Here is a 23,876-nt window from a genome sequence, read left to right on the forward strand (position 1 = left end):
AGTAATATTCGAAAATTTTTCATTAGCAGACATTATATAAGGGCAATAGTGGTCAATTTTAATGACTGAGCGAGTAACAGCAGTAATGAATAAAGATCATATATAATATCTAGTATCTGTAAGATGTTTCAAAGGTGACAAGATACAGGACATAAGATGAAAAGCTGTGGATGTAATTTTTAAACCTAAAGTTTTGGGTAGTTGGGGTAGAAGAGTTGTGTACGTTTACCAGTCGATTAAACAGTAACTGCTGGAGCATACTTGAGACATTGAGTTAAAACTAGAATAAACTGCACGTCATTTCTGTGATTTTTATCCATGTGAATACGTTATGGTATATTTTTGAGTTTCTGAACGAGTTGCAGAACCTTTTTGTACAAAATAGAATTGCATCTAAGTTAGTAATCTGAACACACAATGTTGAAATATGCGTGGAGAAATAGGCATGAAGAAGAGGAAGATGCACAGGTGCTGAAGGGGTGAGAAAGTGGACACAGATAATGAAAATACTGTTTGTCTCTGGATTAGTGACATAAAATACGCCATTTGTTTTCACAGTTTCATTTCACTTTAACATTTCTGATACACTTGTGGGCACAAAGGCATGCATACATCTTATTTGCCCAGAAGCAAGTTAGTGAGGCTTTGCTCTGTGCAATTTAAACTGTGCTTCATGCAGTCGGTATAGAGCTGCTCGTTGTGTAAAGTTCCATCTTAGTTATTTTTTTGTTTGTTTGATTCGGATATGGGAGCTCTACAGAGAGAACAAACTTCATTATTAAATAAATTGACCATGTGCCTAACACAAACATGATTTTATACTTCGCAAAGGTTTCTTTCTCAATTATGAAATGGAAAATGGTGCTTTAAAATAACAACAGTACAAATCTGTATTACTTTGTTTTATTGTTCCTGTGGCATGTAACACACTCCCTAACAGTTCCAAACTTCATCCACTCTTCTGTTAGCCTTAAGCTTATTTCAGCATTCATACTGAAGTGACCATGCTTTGTTTCATTTCTGTATTAATTAAACAGGTAATCACTGATCTTTTCCATATCCAGTTTAAATTGCAGTATATTCCAGTAATGAAATCTCTAATCATCAATTGCAACACCATTTTATTCACAGTTTTCAGTAAAAATTCTGCACGCCTTTCTGTGAATGTACGGAATTACACAAACATGCTGATGTAACACTTTCAACTCACTCTTTAGCAAATGCTTCATACTGTTTGTGCTGATGGTGTTCCAGCTGCTCTCTACGTAACCTAAATGATGACACTCTGCACACTGACTGACCAGTAGCGCTCGGTCATTTTTGACGTTAAGTTGCCCCCACCAGAGAAAAGAGACACTCAGCTTCAAAGATTCCAGAAGCCAACAATGAGTTATAGTACAATATCAGTATGTCATAACACCAAAGACGGCATTACTCCTTAAAACTGTTGTGTAACAAACTCCACACTGTGTGCCAAACTGTTGCTCAGATCTGGTCACTTACTTTTCATAACATGTGTATTTGCTCTAATAAACATGCAGAGTAAATACAGCTGTTGAAAAACAAAAATATGAAGTACAAGAGGTTGCTATTCACTGTGTCTCAGTGTCCGATAGCTGAGTCTACTTTTGAGTGTGCGTTTAAATGTGCCCATCTGCCGCTCAGTGCCACCTCTGTGTGGTGAATAGCAGTCTATTCTAATTTGTCGTATTGTTAGTTGATCCTGGATTTTCCCTTGCTTCATGTTTTAAGACACACTGATTAAAACCCAAATTATATTTGTGAAACATTTTCGATACATACCATGTAAAAGCTTTGTGAGACATGGCAGTCATATTTCCACAAATGTCAAGAATAGGACATCCTGAACCAGATAGAAAAATAAAACTGCTCCATTGTGGCACTTGTGTGAAAAGAAATACACTGAATTTTCACTGAAGTTGTTTGAAAAATAAAAGAAGCGAAATCTGCATGGAAACCAAACATACAGCCTTTTACTTTTTACTTACTCACGGAGGCAGTTTTTTATACTAAGATGATACTAATGATTAATTTTGCAACTGAGGAGTGACAAATGACACACAAAACTATAATAAAATCCAGATATTTAAAAACGCTATGAAAGCATATTTCTTAAATAGTACATACTGGTACTATACGGCCAATGATTGTACACAAAATATAAGTTTTTGTCATCTAAACCTGCTGTAATAATGTGACTGCATTTATGAAGTACTTGACTTTTTCATTTTGTATCTTTTTATTAAGATGGTAAGTTGAGGTGACAAAAGTCAAGGGAGAGTGATACGCTCATATACAGATGGAAATAGTAACCGCATACACGAGGTGTAAAGGGGCAGGACATTTTCAGAGCTGTTATTTGTACTCAGATGTTTCACGTGAAAAGGTTTCTGACATAATTATCGTCACACTATGGTAATTAACAGACTCTGAACATGGAATAGTAGTTGGAGCTAGGCACTTCAGACATTACATTTCGGAAATCATTAGGGAATTCAATATTTTGAGATCCAGTGTCGAGAGTGTGCTGTGAATACCAAATTTCAGGCATTACCTCTCACCACAGGCAACGCAGTGGCCAATGGCCTTCAGTTAATAATAGAGGTCAGTGGCGTTTGCGTAGAGTTGTCAGTGCTAACAGACAACCAACACTGTGTGAAGTAAGTGCAGAAATCAATGTGGGACATACAATGAACGTACAGCGAAATTTGGCGTTAATGTGTTATGGCAGCAGACAATCCATGTGAGTGAATTTGCGAACAGCACAACATCGCCTTCAGCACCTCTCATTGGCTCGTCACCATGTTGGTTGGGCCCTGGATGACCCGGTCAGATGAATCCCGATTTCAGTTGGTAAGAGCTTATGGTAGGGTTTGAGTATGACACAGATTTGAGGAAGCCATGGAACCGAGTTTCCAACAAGACAGTATGCCAGCTGGTCATGACTATAATGATGTGGGCTGTGTGCACATGGAATGGACAGGGTCCTCTGGCTGGAAATGGTTGTGTTCAGCTACTTGAAAACCATTTGCAGCCATTCATGGATTTTATGTTTCCTGACAGTATTTAATTTTTATGGATGACAGTGTGCCGTGAGGCCAATTAGTGCACAAAATCTGGCACTGGCAACACCTTCACAGTTATGGACAGCTATAGAGGTAGCATGGCTCAATATTTCTGCGGGAGACATCCAACGACTTCTTGAGTCCATGCCACATCAAGTTCCTGCTCTGTGCCGAGCGAAAGGAGGCCCAACATGATTTTAGAAAGTATCTCAAGACTTTTGTCAGCTCAGTGCATCTGTATCTTTGTGCAAATGATCTGTGCAAGCATAAACTAAGTAAGAGCATTGCCTCGAAAGTCAAGTGGCGTAAGTCCTGGTCTGTCAAAAAATTTTAACTTTTCAGGAAGTTTCAGCATAATTTTGTGTGTGTGTGTGTGTGTGTGTGTGTGTGTGTGTGTGTGTGTGTTTTTTCAATATTACTCTAAGATAATGCATGTTGGGACTGGCTGTATGGATACAGCCGAAGGGCATTAAATGAAAACATTTTATATGTTAGCTGCCTGGCAGATTGAAACTATATGTTGGGCCGAGGCTCAACCTCATGAACTTTATCTTTCACGTGCCAGTGCTCACTGTTGTGTTAAACAAGCATGACTCACAATCCATCCTCACAGATTTACTTCTGCCAGTGCCTCATCTTCCAACCTTCACAGAAGTTTCCCTGTGAAGCTTGTGGGACCAGCAGTCCTGGAGGAAAGTTTTAGCCACAGCCTGGATGGTAGAAGATGGGGTGCCGGCAGAAGTAAAGCTGTGAGGAAGTGTTGCGAGTCGTGCTTGGATAGCTCAGTTGGTGGGATCTTGCCTGTGAAAGGCAAAGGTTCTGAGCTCAAGTCTCAGTCCAGCACTCAGTTTTAATGTGCCAGAAAGCTTCATATCAGCGCAAATTCCGCAGCAGAGTGAAAATTTCAATCTGGAAATATTGTATGTTTTTTTTTAAACTTGTGTGTATCTGATGGTAAGAAGTTTGCCATGTTCTACTTTGTAAATGCGGATTTGAAAAGGAACTGTGTGTATTCTGCCATGTAATTTTTGTTGCCATCACAGCATTGACATTATTATTATTATTGTTTTAGGATCCTGAGGATGAAGAAGTTGATGTTGAAAACATTGATGATCACCTACAGGACGGTGGCATGAAAGATGATCAAGAGTTCCCTCACAATGTGATGGAACCCCTAGTGCAAGTAGAAACGTAAGTTGTGTCTTACTTACAAATGCAGATCTTAAGATTAGCTAGAGGATGTGGCAAAAAGCAGACCAATTTAGATTTAGTGAAGCAGCCTGAGGAATATATTGTAAAACATCTTCAGTGACAATAACGAAATCCTTGTGTACTACCATTTCATGCACCGTTCATATTTGAAAATGATGTTTTGTAGGTTGCCACAGTTATTCCATTGACACTCAGACATTCTGCGATAGAAATTATTCGTGGCATGTTCGAAAATATGTAGAGGAATATTCCAGATTTCTACACTAATGGGTCTTGCGATTCCGCAATCATTTGCAGACATCAAGCTTATACCCCGTGTTTTGGGAACCCCCAAAATAGTCGTCACAGACGAGTAAGTCAGGAGGTCTGAGTGGCCACAAAATGTCCCCATTCCTCGAAATGATGTGGTTATTAAACACTCCGCGCACCACCGCCATTGAAATTTTAGCACAGTGAGAGGTAGCACCATCTGGCTGAAGCTAATGTTCGTTTGCAGGAAACTGTTCAAGTTCATGTGCAAGGAATGTGTCAAGCTTGGCACATACCACTGAGATGTGACTGTGACTGTTATTGCTCGTCCAGTTTCCTCCACAAAAACAAAGGACCAGTTGTGCCCACTGAAGGGATAGTGCACCACGTTACAACCTTCTGGCTGTGTAAGGGGTGTTGACAGAGTTCGTGAGGATTATCCTTGCACCAGTAGGCCTGATGGTAGTTTTGTTTGTTGACATAAACACTGAAGTTAAATTTAAGAAGCCTTCATTGTCTCTAATTTTAGACAACAGATAGTCATCCACTTTTCATGATCTCATACTCACTTTCATTTAACTGTTCCACAACCTGTACCTTGTACGGTTGCAACTTGAAATCATTCATAAAATTTTGTGCACACTGACTGCAGGGTGTATATGATCCGGGAAAACCGTGAGGTCTGGGAAAAACCTGTTAATTTTTTCATCCGGGAAAAAAACGGGAAAAACCTGGGATTTTTTTAGAATTCGGGAGTTATTCATTGTTTCAGTTTTCAGTTAAATTTTTGTAATTTTGACTGGTAAGAACCGAAACTATAACAAAGGATATTCCATCGTAACTGCGCAAGTGTGGTGACACCTGTTATCTGGTGCTCTATGGCAACTGCTGGAACGAACCTATTTCTAGCAGGGAAAATATTGTGAATGCTGGTTTGAAAAGCATTACATTCAGAGTAAATTTCCTTTTACACAAGATGAACTATGTGCGAGAATGTACGATGAATTTCTTAAATGACAGAGAATTTGACTCTCATTTAAAAGTCAACTCTTTGATGACGAGTCATTTAGAAGAATTTCGAGCACAGAAGATCAGACATTTATGTCATTAAAAATTTTATTGGCACATTTGTGTGATATATCTTAAAGAGTAGCACGCGCTAAAAAGATCAACATTACATGTGAAAGCTTAGCTTCTCTTGCAGCTTATTAATCTTCGAGAATAATATTATATGTGAAAGCATTGCTTTTCACGATGTATATTAATTTAAGCCATTAACTTTTCGTCTTTGTATGTTCGCGCTACTTAACAGTGATGTTGATATTGGCTGACTACATCACGTGTCTTATGATTGGAATATCCGCTGTCGTCGGGTGGCGAGATCACGTGACATAAGCTATGACTGGCTTACAAAAGCGCATTGCAACCTTGATTTCAATGCTCCAAAAGTAACATGTGGTGTTTGGTGGAATTTGACTTTATACTTTCATAATACGAAAATATGCAGAGTACATGTTGCTGCACAACAAAAATCTTTCCAAAACGTGTTCTTTTTCCCCTGAGTTTCATTTTCTAAAGTGCCGGGAAATTCTACGCCAGTGAATAAAACCATAAACATTCAAAGGATTGATACGTTTTACAGTTCCGAGGAAAAGTATACAGTCACTTAACACGGAAAAAGTGTATTTTCACTCAGGAGAAAGTGTATTTGTAACCAGGAAATCCGGGTAAAATCGGTGAATTTTTTTTTTCCTTGTTCGCATATACGCCCTGGACTGGACGTTCCCACTACTGCTGCAGTTTCTCTCATAAAGGGCTTTGGACTATTGGTTACAACATTTTGCAGCTCCTCTATTCGTTCCTGTGAGCGACAACTTCTGGACCTTCCTGGCGATTTCATGTTAAGTGCACTTTCTGTTGCTTCAAAGTTTTCACTCTTAAGCTTATTGCATGTGTCAATACAGATTCATTCCGTGGAAGGTTGAAATAAAGATAGCATTCCTGTCTACCAGCGGCAGCACTGTCACTGTTTTTGTAAAAGGCATTCACAGCCACAGGTCATTCATGCCTGCTCCAGTGCTCCATCTCAGCAATTGGCATATCTACCTGAAATGTACGACAAACATTCATTGTTGTCAATACTATCATTCGACTTTTAGAGATTAATTAAAACAGCCCATTTTTCTGCTGCATCCTCTATTTACATAATTTCGTCTTTATTGCATCTGGAAGAACAAAACAAAACAGTTGATAGACAGTTAAATATTTTCGAAAAAGTTGTGCATTATTATTCAGGTTTCATTTTTAATAGACTTCCAACAGAAACTGTTGATAGACAGTTAAATATTTTCGAAAAAAGTTGTGCATTATTTTTCAGGTTTCATTTTTAATAGACTTCCAACAGAAACTGAAAATTTGACTGTATTCTGTAGGTAACATACTTTATTTTTACTGTCATCTTCTCGGATTTTAAATGTTTTTGTTTGCTTTCTGTAATGCACTGTTCCTTGATAGCTCATATGAGCTGGCCATGCATGAGTGAATTTGCCCTGACTGGCCACGGATGTTTCAGTCGGATTCTTGGATACTTGCAGTCCCTGCCTGTGTGTTAGTGGAGGCCTGACCTTAATACCATACCTGCAGTTCTCAGGACTGGTGGTACAGCCTTGTAGCAGGTCCACACGTGTGCGGACCCTGCGACGGACCACAATGCTCTGGGGACTCTGCCAAGCTGGTTTCTGCCCACACACCGATTTCCATCGCTCTTCCAGCACGCGAGTGTCTCATTATTTATTTGCTCCATTTTATTACAGTGCCTTTCCTTTCCTTTTCTTTTTAGTACGTCTGCAATTATGGTGAAGGAGTGGGCCAATGACCACATAGAAAAACTTATTGAATTGTACCGTGAAAGGCCTTATTCATGGAAAATGACCCCTGAACATAACACTAAAAAATATAAAAAATAGGGCATACAAAGAGATTCTTGACAAACTTTTAGTAGATATTCCAAATGAGGACCAAGCTGTAATAAAAACGAAGATACAGAATTTGAGATCCACATACTTTGAGGCCTCTGAAAGAAGTAGGAAAGGGGAAGACGAACTGTAAAAATCGTCACTGTGGTGAGTGCCAATAGAGTTTCTTATACTACATTGATTATTGTACAGTATTATGCATATCTTACATCATTTATCTTACAGGTATTATGAGTTATTGCATTTTACAAAATACCAGGAACACTCTCTTCCAAGCTTATCAAAGCTTGGAAGTTCTCAGGGGAGTGCTGACAATTCTGACTGCAGTGTGGAAAGAAACGAAGAGAACTTTGATGTTGATGATAATGAGCCAATTGCAGATAGTGGAAATGAAGGAAGTAGGACACAGAACAAGACAGAAAAACATGAACAGGTAGTGAGTATTTCATTAGAGTCAGTTTATTTCTGAAATACTACATCATGCCTACAAACTTACTTTACATCTTCAACCTCCTTAAACTACAGACATTACGGTACTTTTTAATAATTAACACATAGGAAAGTGCAAAGTTAAACTTTTCTTTCATTTATCATTTCATCCTGCCAAGGCACTTTTCCTTTGTTATTGTAAAAAAGCAGGTACTGCTCTCAATTTTTTTATAGCATCTGAAGCACGTAATTGAGCTATGGTGCAGGACTGCAGTGGTGCTAAATATTCATTTTCATTGTCAGCCCTCCTCAAACAAAACTCTACTCAATGAGTGACTGTATCTTGTCAGTCAAGAACCTGAGGGTTGCAGTGTGCAGTGCTCAAACACATCAAAAAGTTCTTCAAAGTGCACACTGCCATAACAACATATTTAATCTTTTGAGGTTCAGTGCTAATGCTTGTGTACAAAACCTAGACACCAGTGGCCCAAAATCATTTTCTGCATTTCGCACAAGTGATAAGCTGTAGTTGAAAATACATCTTCCATGATGTTGCACTGAGCATATGGTTTCAAAACATTGATATGCAAAGCAAATGCCATATCTCCTAAAAATGGAAAGTTCCTTTATCTGTCTCGTTGTTGTTTGGAAAATTTAATGCTCCTGATTGTTAAGCATTCATAAAATGTCATAGCTTCAGTGACATTTCCATATGATATTCTTTCCATTTTTCTCATGTCGACAAATATAAACTAATAGTCAGCACTAATAATAGCCATCAGAACAATATTATGAAACTTCTTATAATTGTAGTACATTACTTCACTGTTTCTTGCTTTCACAATTCTTATGTGTTTCCTATCAGTGAATCCTCCACAATTTATCACCTGCCATTTCTTCATGAAATTATGTTCATCTTTTTTCCGTTTCCCCCCCCCCCCCCCACCACCACTGTAGGCTTGTACCATGGGAAGAAAGGAGAGGATGCTATTTGGTTGGCTGCTATCCTTTTCTGTAACACAAACTGCTTGCATGTGTTAATAGAGTTTCTTATTTACACAAACAAAGAGCTGTGTAACTTAAGCTTCTTTGTGCTGTGGTACAAGGTCTTCCATAATAGCCCACATTAGCTTCACTGATGGTGAAGTACAATTCCACTGTATACACTTGTCTAGTCGCTAGGTGCTGACTGACTCTGAGCTAACTGCAACTGCGGCTCCCTCTGGGCTGCGACTGATGTCTTGACTCGTTGACTCACTGGATGACTGGCTGGGTCCTCTGGTCCACTGTGACGATCTAAATACTAGTGGCCGAGAGGGCATTGACAGTGCGTTGTTTGCGAGTCTGTTGTTGGCCTCTCTCCTGACAGACTCACTTGCTCCAGTGCCTAAAATCGATCTTCTCGCAACCCCTTTGCCGCCTGGTGTGCTGGCACCAGTTTACGCCAGCACACCGTTCATTTTTTATATGAGGCAGTGAAACAAGAAATGTGTCCATAAGTATGTTCTGTAGACTTGTGCAGATCTATTATTTTGTTTTCCAGTTTTTCAAAGCACAACAAATGAAGAAGAAGCGAACTGAAGTGATAGAGACAGACTTCGCCGCATTCATGAGAGCATGCGCTGCGGCTCTGTCATCGAGCACGGATGACTGCAATGTTCTAGGAAACTACGTTTCAGCAAAATTGTGTAAAATGGAATCAGGAATCAACTCACAGACAACTCAGATCTATATGAAAGATCAGCCGTGAAAAAGTTTTAAGTTTCCTTGCATCCCAAATATGCACAACTCACTCAGTGCATCTTATGGATCATCCCACACTGATTAGTCAACTTCTTTGTCAATATATAGTGACTCAAGTTTTGGGCAGCAGTGAAAAATATTATTCCATTACCAAAATTGTTGTTCTCCTTTTGTCATTTTGTTATGTTAAAATTGGTACAACATTAGTTATTTTAAAATTCTTCTACATTCATGCAGAATTTGGTTAATACTGGGTGGTTATAATTAATGTGCAACTAATCACAGAGGTCCAGTGTGGGTTGTAATTATTGCATGGTAGTGAAGCTTGGTAGATATGCTAATGCATTAATGCGGAACTGATTTATACTGGGGAAAAAGAAAAAACGTTCAAATTTTGGCCACCAGGTGCATATCTATTGGGTTTTGGGTGATTTGGAGGAGGGGACCAAACAGTGAGGTCATTGATTGCATGCATATCTGTCACTGTGCAGTGTTTGTATGACCGTACAACATCCCTGCTGTCATTTAACAAGCCGTAATGTGAGTGAACAGTACAGCTATCAAGAATACAGGCTGTGTGCTGTTAATGAAACTGTTCTGTGTGAACAGCAGCAATTACAGTGCTGCATTGAGAGAGTATTGCCAATTGAAAGGTCTGAGTAGAGACCCAATGTCATTAAGTCATTTAAAGAAGTTTATAATGAAATTCAAGAACACGGGGGGAGCTTGGTGTGGCACCTGGAAGGGGAAGGTGTCATATCCCAGTGGAAGTTATTGATGAGTTTGCTGTTGCTGTAACTGACCGTGCAGCACGTGCCCCAGGTAGTGCTAGTGCTCATGCAGTCTCATGAGAATTGTCCATCCCACAGTTTTGTGGCCTATTTTACATTGATACCCATACAACATCCAGACAGTGCAGCAGCTGAAATCTCACGAATCACAGCAACATTCTGAACCTGGTCTTTGGTTTCTGGAACAGATCAAAGATGATGACATGTGGCCAGGAAGTATTCTGTGGAGTGACAAGGCTCATTTTACACCACAGGGTGCAGTGAATACACAGAACTGACAAATTTGGAGTACTGTTAAACCACGCGTTGTGCAGGAAGAGCCATTGCACTCACCATGTGTGACAGTGTGATGTGGATTCACAAACACATTTATTCTTATTCCACTCTTCTTTTAAGAGAATACAGTCAGAGGGCCTGTCAGATGTACCTCGATGGCTGCATGTGATTGAGACCTCCTTATACACTAAGTGATTCCTGCTTTGGAAGAGTGCAACTGAGTGGAAACCTCTGTTTTCATACAAAATGAGTCAGCTCCCCATGTTGCTCACCCAGTGAAAGATCTGCTTGATGCAACCTTCCACAAACGTGCAATATCCAGAAGTTTTCCAGAGGCATGGTGTGCAAGATCACCTGATCTAAATCCATGTGACTTTTGGCTCTGGTGATAACTTAAAGAAAATGTTCACCGGGGACATATTTGATTTGTACCAGATCTGACGACCAGTATACAGAAACACATTGCTCAGAGTCCATCGGAACTGCTGTGACCAACTGTTGATAATGTCCTTTTACAAATGACAGGATTCTGCAAGGTCTCCGGTGCTCATATTGAAAAAATTGTAAACCATTACATAAAGGAACATTCCGAGACATTTTTCTTGCATTGACGGCACCAGATTTGCATCTGGTGGCCAAAACTGGGACTAATTTTTTTTCAGCGTTAATCAGTTCCACATTATTGTGTTAGATTATCTACCAAGTTTTGCTGCTGTATGATATTTACAGCCCACACTGGACCTTAGTGATAGCTGCGCTAAATATAAACAGTACTTTCCTCTTTGAAAATTTATTGTTTGCCTTTACTTATATTGTTATATGTATGTTCACTGTTTAATAAATATGCACTTTGCTTTCTAAATTTTACTATGTCTATACACTTACCTTCATGTATTTATCCTTCAAGGTCTCGTGAACGATGTGATCCTTGTTTTTAATTTAAAATCCTCATAGCTGAATATCTAAGTGTTTGGGCAGTCTTTGTTCTGGTAAAATACTTACATGCATTACAGTATCAACATGGGGCTCATCACTTCTAAAAATAAAAAAATACCAATAAAGTACAATTAGCTGCTTTTGGTGCTATATGTCAACTAATGAGTGCTAACAAAAATTAAAAGCACTCACTGAAAAGTGTGTCAAAATTATACTGGTTCATTCTTAACCCCCAAGCAGACGCGCCATTTCGCATAACACAAGAGGGCGTGGTGCGCACTTTCTTCCCGTGTAAAGAACAGCCATCCTTGTTTCCAAGCTAAACATGTATGAACAAAATCACAGTTGTTAATAGTTCAATTAAAAAGTGAGAAAATAAAGTTATATTATGTGAGCTAAATCACTGTTTAATTACCAATAATAAAATAAACTCTTCCTTATGTAACTCTGTTGCCGTATACAAGTGTTACCGCACAGTAATGACCCACTGGAAACACTGAACAGGGTAGTTGCATCAGGTCCTTCCTCCAGACTCCCAGACAAGAAAAAAAAAAGTGTATTCAGATGTTTTCATTCCAATGAAATGATTTAAAAGTCAGTGTTACACAGATTATTAATGAGGTCAGCTCTGAAAATATTTTATGGCTACTTACAACATGCCATATGTCTTCCAAAATATTAAAAGTATACCGTACCCTAAAGTCTAGGCCTCTCCCTACCAACTATTGCATGGGTACCATTGCTCTGGATTGCTGTGCTTGCACCACATCCTGGATTTGCAGATAAATCATGTAAATCTGCTGATTTGTGCCACATACAAAGGGACCCGGCCTATGGGCATGGGGCTATATTTGATGGGGGAGGTCTACACGGTAGTGGAATATGACGGGCCTCAGATTGGCAGGCTGCAGATCTGCAAGAGGTACCTGCGGAACTGGCCTGCGGTTCTGGCCTGTCACAGAAATCCGCTCATCTGTGGCCAGCTATCAGCTATGGTCCTGTAGAACCTGATGGATTAAATTAAGTTGAAAAGTGGTAGCACTGTTTGCTTATTGACTTTTCTTATGCAGTAGGGCATTTGATTGATTCCTGGTAATCATTTTAAGTGGTGAATTCTGTCATTTTGTGCTTATAATATTCTATTTTTCCTCATCAATGCCAGAATTTTTCATTTTTTTTTAAAAAAAAAGGAAATAAAGAGAAATGGAAATGAAATTAAAGAATTTGAAAGCCCGCTAGAATGCACCATTTTAGTCTTGTGATGCCTGTGATATCACTGACTAGCAAGCTGCTCCAACTGTCGTAAAGCTCATTCACAGTGATATTTGATTTTTGGAATTTACATTTTGGAAAATGTGGTAACAAATCATGTGTAGTACCACATTTACAAACATATCTATAAAAACTCCTGAAAGAGTGTTTTTGAGTGTTACAAGTAATGAGAATATGTGTAAAGTGTTGCTGCAGCTTGCTCGTAGAGATCCAAATGAGATAGTGGTCACTATGTGTGTTTATTTCTGTGAGGATCATTCTGATGTAAGTAAATACTCCACAGAAACACAGTGTCGTTCGTAGTGTAATAGGCAATATGCTGGGCTGCTAATGTAATGCTTGCGAGATTGATCCTGATCAGAAGCAAGTTTTTCCTACTTAATACTGCTGCTTTCTTAAGTTTACTTAATTCGTAAAACAGTTGTGTAAGAACTGTAAATTCGGTATCATATTACTTTCAATATCAATTTTCGTTTTTTAGCTTTATTTTACAACTGATCAATTTTAGATGAATCACAAAGATGCTGTTAAGAAACTGTATTTCATGCCCGATATAGTTGTTATTCTGAAAAACTGGAGAAACCATTTGACAATTTCCGACCACATCATCCTTCTCAAATAAGTCATTGAAGACAACAATTTGCTGCTTGCACCTGTCTCCATTAAGCTTGTTATATAGCTGTGTGATTTTGACAAAGAGAAAAACTGAACATTTTTTGAAACCTACAAGGAAGTGTACTAGACCATTACAGTAAAATGAAAGTTGGTCCTGTTTAAACACTTTTAAATTCCTATATTCTTTCAGTATGCGTTAGAACAACAGATACTTTAAGGTTCTGCTGCATCAACTGAGTATTTTATGGACATAATTTTGCGGTGGTTTAAATTAATGACCTGGAGGAACAGAAAAACTGCAGTGTGTAAAGCTGTTGAAGGCAACACAATGAGTGTTATTATGTTGTCTGAATATCTGAAAATTGAGAAAAGAGATACATACAAGAAATTAGTAGTTCTGACAACAATTACAGCAATTAACAATCAGAGTTATTTTTTGAATGAAAAAATTACACTGTGTTTTACTGTGTAGGCTTTCACAAGTTGCGCTGGAAAACATTTTCAGCATTGACAAACACACAATACAGTTCCAGATACCCTCAGTTGTAGGACAATTCTGTGACTTATTGCTGTGTGACAGTGCATTCGTCCTAGTCACCATACAATGCAGTTTTCAGGCTTGCTATTTCCAAAACAACCTGTATCATTTTTGAAGAACAAAGAAACCATGCATCAACTTTCAGAAGATTTTAGGGGTCAGTGTCAGCCTTCATAAAATTCCTTTCCTTTGCTCCTTAATAGCTGTAAATGTGTTTTCTATCACTAAATAACTAAACTGTTTGCAGAAAAAGTACAGAAAACACTAGTAACTTCAGCTAACACTTTTGTAACACATGCCTAACTTTGTCTCAGTCCTAGCTTGTGATGTCATCAGAGCTACATCCAATAAAAAAAAAACAGTATATCATTTGAGACCATAGACGTATCACGACACTGCACTGAACAGATATTTGAAAGTTGTGCAGCATTAGTTGAATTTAGTGAAACTAAACTTCTAATTGCTGTTGTTTATAGGTCCCCTAACTCCGACTTCAGAGCATTTTTGCTTAAGCTAGAGAGGGTTCTTGATTCACTTTGTAGGAAGTACCAGAAAGTAGTTCTATGTGGAGACTTCAGTATTAATTTTGTACATGATTGTGCAAGAAAAAGGATGTTGGTAGATCTCCTAAATTCATATGATCTGATGCAAACTGTGTTTTTTCCACTAGGGTGCAAGGGAACAGTAGCACAGTCATAGACAATATTTTTATTCATTCTTCATTACTAGATGGGCATTCTGTTAGTAAAAGGGTGAATGGCCTTTCAGACCATGATGCACAAATTTTAACACTAAAAGGTTTTTGTACTCTAACCAATGTCGTATTTAATTACAAACTACGTAGGAAAGTTAATCCAACAGCAATAGAGAGTTTTTCAAAACTTGTCAAGGAACAAGAGTGGCAAAATGTTTATAGTGCCGATAATATAGGTGATAAATACAATGCTTTCCATAACACATTTCTCATGCTCTTTTAGAGTTGCTTTCCATTAGAACATTCTAAACGGGGTACTAGCAGTAATGGACAGCCCGGTTGGCTGACTAGTGGGATAAGGATATCATGTAGAGCAAGGGATATATATATATATATATATATATATATATATATATATATATATATATATATATATATATATATATATATATATAAAAAGAAAGATGATGAGACTTACCCAACAAAAGCGCTGGCAGGTCGATAGACACACAAATAAACACAAACATACACACAAAACTCTAGCTTTCGCAACCAACGGTTGCCTCGTCAGGAAAGAGGGAAGGAGAAGGAAAGACAAAAGGATTGGGTTTTAAGGGAGAGGGTAAGGAGTCATTCCAATCCCGGGAGCGGAAAGACTTACCTTGGGGGAAAAAAGGACAGGTTTACACTCGCACATCATCTTTGTTTTTTATATATATATATATATATATATATATATATATATATATATATATATATATATATAATAGAGGGAAACATTCCACGTGGGAAAAATATATTTAAAAAGAAAGATGATGAGACTTACCCAACAAAAGCGCTGGCAGGTCGATAGACACACAAATAAACACAAACATACACACAAAACTCTAGCTTTCGCAACCAAAGGTTGCCTCGTCGGGAAAGAGGGAAGGAGAAGGAAAGACAAAAGGATATGGGTTTTAAGGGAGAGGGTAAGGAGTCATTCCAATCCCGGGAGCGGAAAGACTTACCTTAGGGGGAAAAAAAGACAGGTATACACTCGCACACACACACATATCCATCCATACATACAAGACACAAGCAGACATTTGTAAAGGCAAAGAGTTTGAGCAGAGATGTCAGTCGGGACGGAAGTATAGAGGCAAAGATGATGTTGAAAGACAGGTGAGGTATGAGCGGCGGCAGATTGAAATTAGGAATTAGCGGAGATTGAGGCCTGGCGGATAGCGAGAAGAGAGGATATGCTGAAGGGCAAGTTCCCATCTCCGGAGTTCTGACAGGTTGGTGTTAGTGGGAAGTATCCAGATAACCCGGACGGTGTAACACTGTGCCAAGATGTGCTGGCCGTGCACCAAGGCATGTTTAGCCACAGGGTGATCCTCATTACCAACAAACACTGTCTGCCTGTGTCCATTCATGCGAATGGACAGTTTGTTGCTGGTCATTCCCACATAGAACGCTTCACAGTGTAGGCAGGTCAGAGCCACTTCCTCATCTCCTCAAACCCAGAACCTTCCACAGAAGAACCCGAAAAGTGCCCCACTTGTGACAGGATACTTTCCGGGACTGGATCAGATTCTGAATGTGGCTCTCCAGCAGGGATACGACTTCCTCAAATCCTGCCCTGAAATGAGATCCATCCTTCATGAAATCCTCCCCACTCCACCAAGAGTGTCTTTCCGCCGTCCACCTAACCTTCGTAACCTCTTAGTTCATCCCTATGAAATCCCCAAACCACCTCCCCTACCCTCTGGCTCCTACCCCTGTAACCGCCCCCGGTGTAAAACCTGTCCCATGCACCCTCCCACCACCACCTATTCCAGTCCTGTAACCCGGAAGGTGTACACTATCAAAGGCAGAGCCACGTGTGAAAGCACCCACGTGATTTACCAACTGACCTGCCTACACTGTGAAGCGTTCTATGTGGGAATGACCAGCAACAAACTGTCCATTCGCATGAATGGACACAGGCAGACAGTGTTTGTTGGTAATGAGGATCACCCTGTGGCTAAACATGCCTTGGTGCACGGCCAGCACATCTTGGCACAGTGTTACACCGTCCGGGTTATCTGGATACTTCCCACTAACACCAACCTGTCAGAACTCCGGAGATGGGAACTTGCCCTTCAGCATATCCTCTCTTCTCGCTATCCGCCAGGCCTCAATCTCCGCTAATTCCTAATTTCAATCTGCCGCCGCTCATACCTCACCTGTCTTTCAACATCATCTTTGCCTCTATACTTCCGTCCCGACTGACATCTCTGCTCAAACTCTTTGCCTTTACAAATGTCTGCTTGTGTCTTGTATGTATGGATGGATATGTGTGTGTGTGCGAGTGTATACCTGTCTTTTTTTCCCCCTAAGGTAAGTCTTTCCGCTCCCGGGATTGGAATGACTCCTTACCCTCTCCCTTAAAACCCATATCCTTTTGTCTTTCCTTCTCCTTCCCTCTTTCCCGACGAGGCAACCTTTGGTTGCGAAAGCTAGAGTTTTGTGTGTATGTTTGTGTTTATTTGTGTGTCTATCGACCTGCCAGCGCTTTTGTTGGGTAAGTCTCATCATCTTTCTTTTTAAATATATATATATATATATATATATATATATATATATATATATATATATATAAAAACAAAGATGATGTGACTTACCAAATGAAAGTGCTGGCAGGTCGACAGACACACAAACATACACACAAAATTCAAGCTTTCCCAACAAACTGTTGCCTCATCAGGAAAGAGGGAAGGAGAGGGAAAGACAAAAGGATGTGGGTTTTAAGGGAGAGGGTAAGGAGTCATTCCAGTCCCGGGAGCGGAAAGACTTACCTTAGGGGGAAAAAGGGACGGGTATACACTCGCGCACGCACACACATATCCATCCACACATATACAGACACAAGCAGACATATTTAAAGACAAAGAGTTTGGGCAGAGATGTCAGTCGAGGCAGAAGTGCAGAGGCAAAGATGTTGTTGAATGACAGGTGAGGTATGAGTGGCGGCAACTTTAAATTAGCGGAGATTGAGGCCTGGTGGATAACGGGAAGAGAGGATATATTGAAGAGCAAGTTCCCATCTCCGGAGTTCGGATAGGTTGGTGTTGGTGGGAAGTATCCAGATAACCCGGACGGTGTAACACTGCGCCAAGATGTGCCGGCCGCGCACCAAGGCATGTTTAGCTACAGGGTGATCCTCATTACCAACAAACACTGTCTGCCTGTGTCCATTCATGCGAATGGACAGTTTGTTGCTGGTCATTCCCACATAGAATGCATCACAGTGTAGGCAGGTCAGTTGGTAGATCACGTGGGTGCTTTCACACGTGGCTCTGCCTTTGATTGTGTACACCTCCCGGGTTACAGGACTGGAGTAGGTGGTGGTGGGAGGGTGCATGGGACAGGTTTTACACCGGGGGCGGTTACAAGGGTAGGAGCCAGAGGGTAGGGAAGGTGGTTTGGGGATTTCATGGGGATGAACTAAGAGGTTACGAAGGTTAGGTGGACGGCGGAAAGACACTCTTGGTGGAGTGGGGAGGATTTCATGAAGGATGGATCTCATTTCAGGGCAGGATTTGAGGAAGTCGTATCCCTGCTGGAGAGCCACATTCAGAGTCTGATCCAGTCCCGGAAAGTATCCTGTCACCAGTGGGGCACTTTTGTGGGTCTTCTGTGGGAGGTTCTGGGTTTGAGAGGATGAGGAAGTGGCTCTGGTTATTTGCTTCTGTACCAGTCGGGAGGGTAGTTGCGGGATGTGAAAGCTGTTGTCAGGTTGTTGGTGTAATGGTTCAGGGATTCCGGACTGGAGCAGATTCGTTTGCCACGAAGACCTAGGCTGTAGGGAAGGGACCGTTTGATGTGGAATGGGTGGCAGCTGTCGTAATGGAGGTACTGTTGCTTGTTGGTGGGTTTGATGTGGACGGACGTGTGAAGCTGGCCATTGGACAGGTGAAGGTCAACATTGAGGAAAGTGGCATGGGATTTGGAGTAGGACCAGGTGAATCTGATGGAACCAAAGGAGTTGAGGTTGGAGAGGAAATCTGGAGTTCTTCTTCACTGTGAGTCCAGATCATGAAGATGTCATCAATAAATCTGTACCAAACTTTGGGTTGGCAGGCCTGGGTAACCAAGAAGGCTTCCTCTAAGCGACCCATGAATAGGTTGGCGTACGAAAGGGCCATCCTGGTACCCATGGCTGTTCCCTTTAATTGTTGGTATGTCTGGTCTTCAAAAGTGAAGAAATTGTGGGTCAGGATGAAGCTGGCTAAGGTAATGAGGAAAGAGGTTTTAGGTAGGGTGGCAGGTGATCGGCGTGAAAGCAAGTGCTCCATCGCAGCGAGGCCCTGGACATGCGGGATACTTGTGTATAAGGAAGTGGCATCAATGATTACAAGGATGGTTTCTGGGGGTAACGGATTGGGTAAGGCTTCCAGGCGTTCGAGAAATTTGGTTGGTGTCTTTGATGAAGGATGGGAGACTGCATGTAATGGGTTGAAGGTGTTGATCTACATAGGCAGAGATACGTTCTGTGGGGGCTTGGTAACCAGCTACAATGGGGCGGCCGGGATGATTGGGTTTGTGAATTTTAGGTAGAAGGTAGCAGGTAGGGGTGCGGGGTGTCGGTGGGGTCAGGAGGTTGATGGAGTCAGGTGAAAGGTTTTGTAGGGGGCCTAAGGTTCTGAGGATTCCTTGAAGCTCTGCCTGGACATCAGGAATGGGATTACCTTGGCAAACTTTGTATGTGGTGTTGTCTGAAAGCTGACGCAGTGCCTCAGCCACATACTCCCGACGATCAAGTACCACGGTCGTGGAACCCTTGCCCGCCGGAAGAATGACGATGGACTGGTCAGCCTTCAGATCACGGATAGCCTAGGCTTCAGCAGTGGTGATGTTGGGAGTAGGATTAAGGTTTTTTAAGAAGGATTGAGAGGCAAGGCTGGAAGTCAGAAATTCCTGGAAGGTTTGGAGAGGGTGATTTTGAGGAAGAGGAGGTGGGTCCCGCTGTGACGGAGGACGGAACTGTTCCAGGCAGGGTTCAATGTGGATAGTGTCTTGGGGAGTTGGATCATTAGGGGTAGGATTAGGATCATTTTTCTTCGTGGCAAAGTGATACTTCCAGCAAGGAGAACGAGTGTAGGACAGTAAATCTTTGACGAGGGCTGTTTGGTTGAATTTGGGAGTGGGGCTGAAGGTGAGGCCTTTGGATAGGACAGAGGTTTCGGATTGGGAGAGAGGTTTGGAGGAAAGGTTAACTACTGAATTAGGGTGTTGTGGTACCTGATTGTGTTGATTGGAATTTTGAGGTTTTGGAGGGAGTGGAGCTGGAAGTGGGAGATTGAGTAGATGGGAGAGACTGGGTTTGTGTGCAATGAGAGGTGGTTGAGGTTTGCTGGAAAGGTTGTGAAGGGTGAGTGAGTTGCCTTTCCGGAGGTGGGAAACCAGGAGATTGGATAGTTTTATGAGGTGAAGGGTGGCATGCTGTTCTAATTTGCGGTTGGCCTGTAGGAGGATGCTCTGAATAGCCGGTGTGGATGTGGGAGAGGAAAGATTGAGGACTTTTATTAAGGATAGGAGTTGACGGGTGTGCTCATTGGCTGAGTTGATGTGTAGGTGAAGGATTAGGTGGGTGAGGGCAATGGATTGTTCAGTTTGGAACTGGTATATGGACTGATGGAAAGAAGGGTTGCAGCCAGAGATGGGAACTTTAAGTGTGAGGCCTTTGGGGGTTATGCCAAATGTCAGACAAGCCCGAGAAAATAAAATATGCGAGCGTAATCTGGCTAGGGTGAAGGCATGTTTGCGGAGGGAATGTACATCACTGATCATTTTAGCCGCTCCCCACAGGTTTTAACGTCATTATTTCTTCGTCAGACTATTGTTAGCCCCAGTTTCGTAAGCTTTCACCACAACACCACTCCTTTTAATACGTTTTTTCGAAATTTTCTGGAATTTTTCCGTCCTTTAACGTGATTTAGCGGCAACACAACCACCTAACCTTTATGCACATCGCTGTCTACCAAACCAAGTTCACCACAGGATCAACTTAACCAACACTTTTTCGCCTTTTTTGATACCAGATCTCCAGTTGCTTTCTAGTTCACCTTTATCTCTCCCCATATATTTCTATATTTCATTTTCATTTCAACCTCATGTTAAACTGTCCACCTTCTAATACCATGTCACCCTCACAACACCCCCACAACGACCCCATTAAGTTTTATTTACATTCCCTCCGCAAACATGCCTTCACCCTAGCCAGATTACGCTCGCATATTTTATTTTCTCGGGCTTGTCTGACGTTTGGCATAACCCCCAAAGGCCTCACACTTAAAGTTCCCATCTCTGGCTGCAACCCTTCTTTCCATCAGTCCATATACCAGTTCCAAACTGAACAATCCATTGCCCTCACCCACCTAATCCTTCACCTACACATCAACTCAGCCAATGAACACACCCGTCAAATCCTATCCTTAATAAAAGTCCTCAATCTTTCCTCTCCCACATCCACACCGGCTATTCAGAGCATCCTCCTACAGGCCAACCGCAAATTAGAACAGCATGCCACCCTTCACCTCATAAAACTATCCAATCTCCTGGTTTCCCACCTCCGGAAAGGCAACTCACTCACCCTTCACAACCTTTCCAGCAAACCTCAACCACCTCTCATTGCACACAAACCCAGTCTCTCCCATCTACTCAATCTCCCACTTCCAGCTCCACTCCCTCCAAAACCTCAAAATTCCAATCAACACAATCAGGTACCACAACACCCTAATTCAGTAGTTAACCTTTCCTCCAAACCTCTCTCCCAATCCGAAACCTCTGTTCTATCCAAAGGCCTCACCTTCAGCCCCACTCCCAGATTCAACCAAACAGCCCTCGTCAAAGATTTACTGTCCTACACTCGTACTCTCTGCTGGAAGTATCACTTTGCCATGAAGAAAAATGATCCTAATCCTACCCCTAATGATCCAACTCCCCAAGACACTATCCAAATTGAGCCCTGCCTGGAACAGTTCCGTCCTCCGTCACAGCGGGACCCACCTCCTCTTCCTCAAAATCACCCACTCCAAACCTTCCAGGAATTTCTGACTTCCAGCCTTGCCTCTCAATCCTTCTTAAAAAACCTTAATCCTACTCCCAACATCACCACTGCTGAAGCCCAGGCTATCCGTGATCTGAAGGCTGACCGGTCCATCGTCATTCTTCCGGCGGACAAGGGTTCCACGACCGTGGTACTTGATCGTCGGGAGTATGTGGCTGAGGGACTGCGTCAGCTTTCAGACAACACCACATACAAAGTTTGCCAAGGTAATCCCATTCCTGATGTCCAGGCAGAGCTTCAAGGAATCCTCAGAACCTTAGGCCCCCTACAAAACCTTTCACCTGACTCCATCAACCTTCTGACGCCACCGACACCCCGCACCCCTACCTTCTACCTTCTCCCTAAAATTCACAAACCCAATCATCCCGGCCGCCCCATTGTAGCTGGTTACCAAGCCCCCACAGAACGTATCTCTGCCTACGTAGATCAACACCTTCAACCCATTACATGCAGTCTCCCATCCTTCAGCAAAGACACCAACCAAATTTCTCGAACGCCTGGAAGCCTTACCCAATCCGTTACCCCCAGAAACCATCCTTGTAACCATTGATGCCACTTCCTTATTCACAAGTATCCCGCACGTCCAGGGCCTCGCTGCGATGGAGCACTTCCTTTCACGCCGATCACCTGCCACCCTACCTAAAACCTCTTTCCTCATTACCTTAGCCAGCTTCATCCTGACCCACAATTTCTTCCCTTTTGAAGACCAGACATACCAACAATTAAAGGCAACAGCCATGGGTACCAGGATGGCCCTTTCGTACGCCAACCTATTCATGGGTCGCTTAGAGGAAGCCTTCTTGGTTACCCAGGCCTGCCAACCCAAAGTTTGGTACAGATTTATTGATGACATCTTCATGATCTGGACTCACAGTGAAGAAGAACTCCAGATTTCCTCTCCAACCTCAACTCCTTTGGTTCCATCAGATTCACCTGGTCCTACTCCAAATCCCATGCCACTTTCCTCGATGTTGACCTTCACCTGTCCAATGGCCAGCTTCACACGTCCGTCCACATCAAACCCACCAACAAGCAACAGTACCTCCATTACGACAGCTGCCACCCATTCCACATCAAACGGTCCCTTCCCTACAGCCTAGGTCTTCGTGGCAAACGAATCTGCTCGAGTCCGGAATCCCTGAACCATTACACCAACAACCTGACAACAGCTTTCGCATCCCGCAACTACCCTCCCGACCTGGTACAGAAGCAAATAACCAGAGCCACTTCCTCATCCTCTCAAATCCAGAACCTCCCACAGAAGAACCACAAAAGTGCCCCACTGGTGACAGGATACTTTCCGGGACTGGATCAGACTCTGAATGTGGCTCTCCAGCAGGGATACGACTCCCTCAAATCCTGCCCTGAAATGAGATCCATCCTTCATGAAATCCTCCCCACTCCACCAAGAGTGTCTTTCCGCCGTCCACCTAACCTTCGTAACCTCTTAGTTCATCCCTATGAAATCCCCAAACCACCTTCCCTACCCTCTGGCTCCTACCCTTGTAACCGCCCAAGGTGTAAAACCTGTCCCATGCACCCTCCCACCACCACCTACTCCAGTCCTGTAACCCGGAAGGTGTACACAATCAAAGGCAGAGCCACGTGTGAAAGCACCCACGTGGTCTACCAATTGACCTGCCTACACTGTGATGCATTCTATGTGGGAATGACCAGCAACAAACTGTCCATTCGCATGAATGGACACAGGCAGACAGTGTTTGTTGGTAATGAGGATCACCCTGTAGCTAAACATGCCTTGGTGCACGGCCAGCACATCTTGGCGCAGTGTTACACCGTCCGGGTTATCTGGATACTTCCCACCAACACCAACCTATCCGAACTCCGGAGATGGGAACTTGCTCTTCAATATATCCTCTCTTCCCGTTATCCACCAGGCCTCAATCTCCGCTAATTTAAAGTTGCCGCCACTCATACCTCACCTGTCATTCAACAACATCTTT

The 23,876-nt window shown here is 42.0% G+C and overlaps 1 protein-coding gene across 3 annotated transcripts in view; it reads left to right on the forward strand.

Annotated features, from left to right (window-relative positions):
- The window catches only part of LOC126106302 (gastrula zinc finger protein XlCGF57.1-like), a 105,577-nt gene that overhangs the window by 26,280 nt on the left and 55,421 nt on the right, over nt 1–23,876 (forward strand). For all 3 annotated transcript variants that reach the window (XM_049912522.1, XM_049912521.1, XM_049912520.1), the window contains exon 4: nt 4,159–4,277. In XM_049912522.1, coding sequence (XP_049768479.1) covers nt 4,159–4,277 — 119 coding nt within the window. The remainder of the gene's footprint in view (nt 1–4,158; nt 4,278–23,876) is intronic.

This window comes from Schistocerca cancellata, chromosome 10, assembly GCF_023864275.1.
Source record: "Schistocerca cancellata isolate TAMUIC-IGC-003103 chromosome 10, iqSchCanc2.1, whole genome shotgun sequence".
Classification (NCBI taxonomy): Eukaryota; Metazoa; Arthropoda; class Insecta; order Orthoptera; family Acrididae; genus Schistocerca; species Schistocerca cancellata.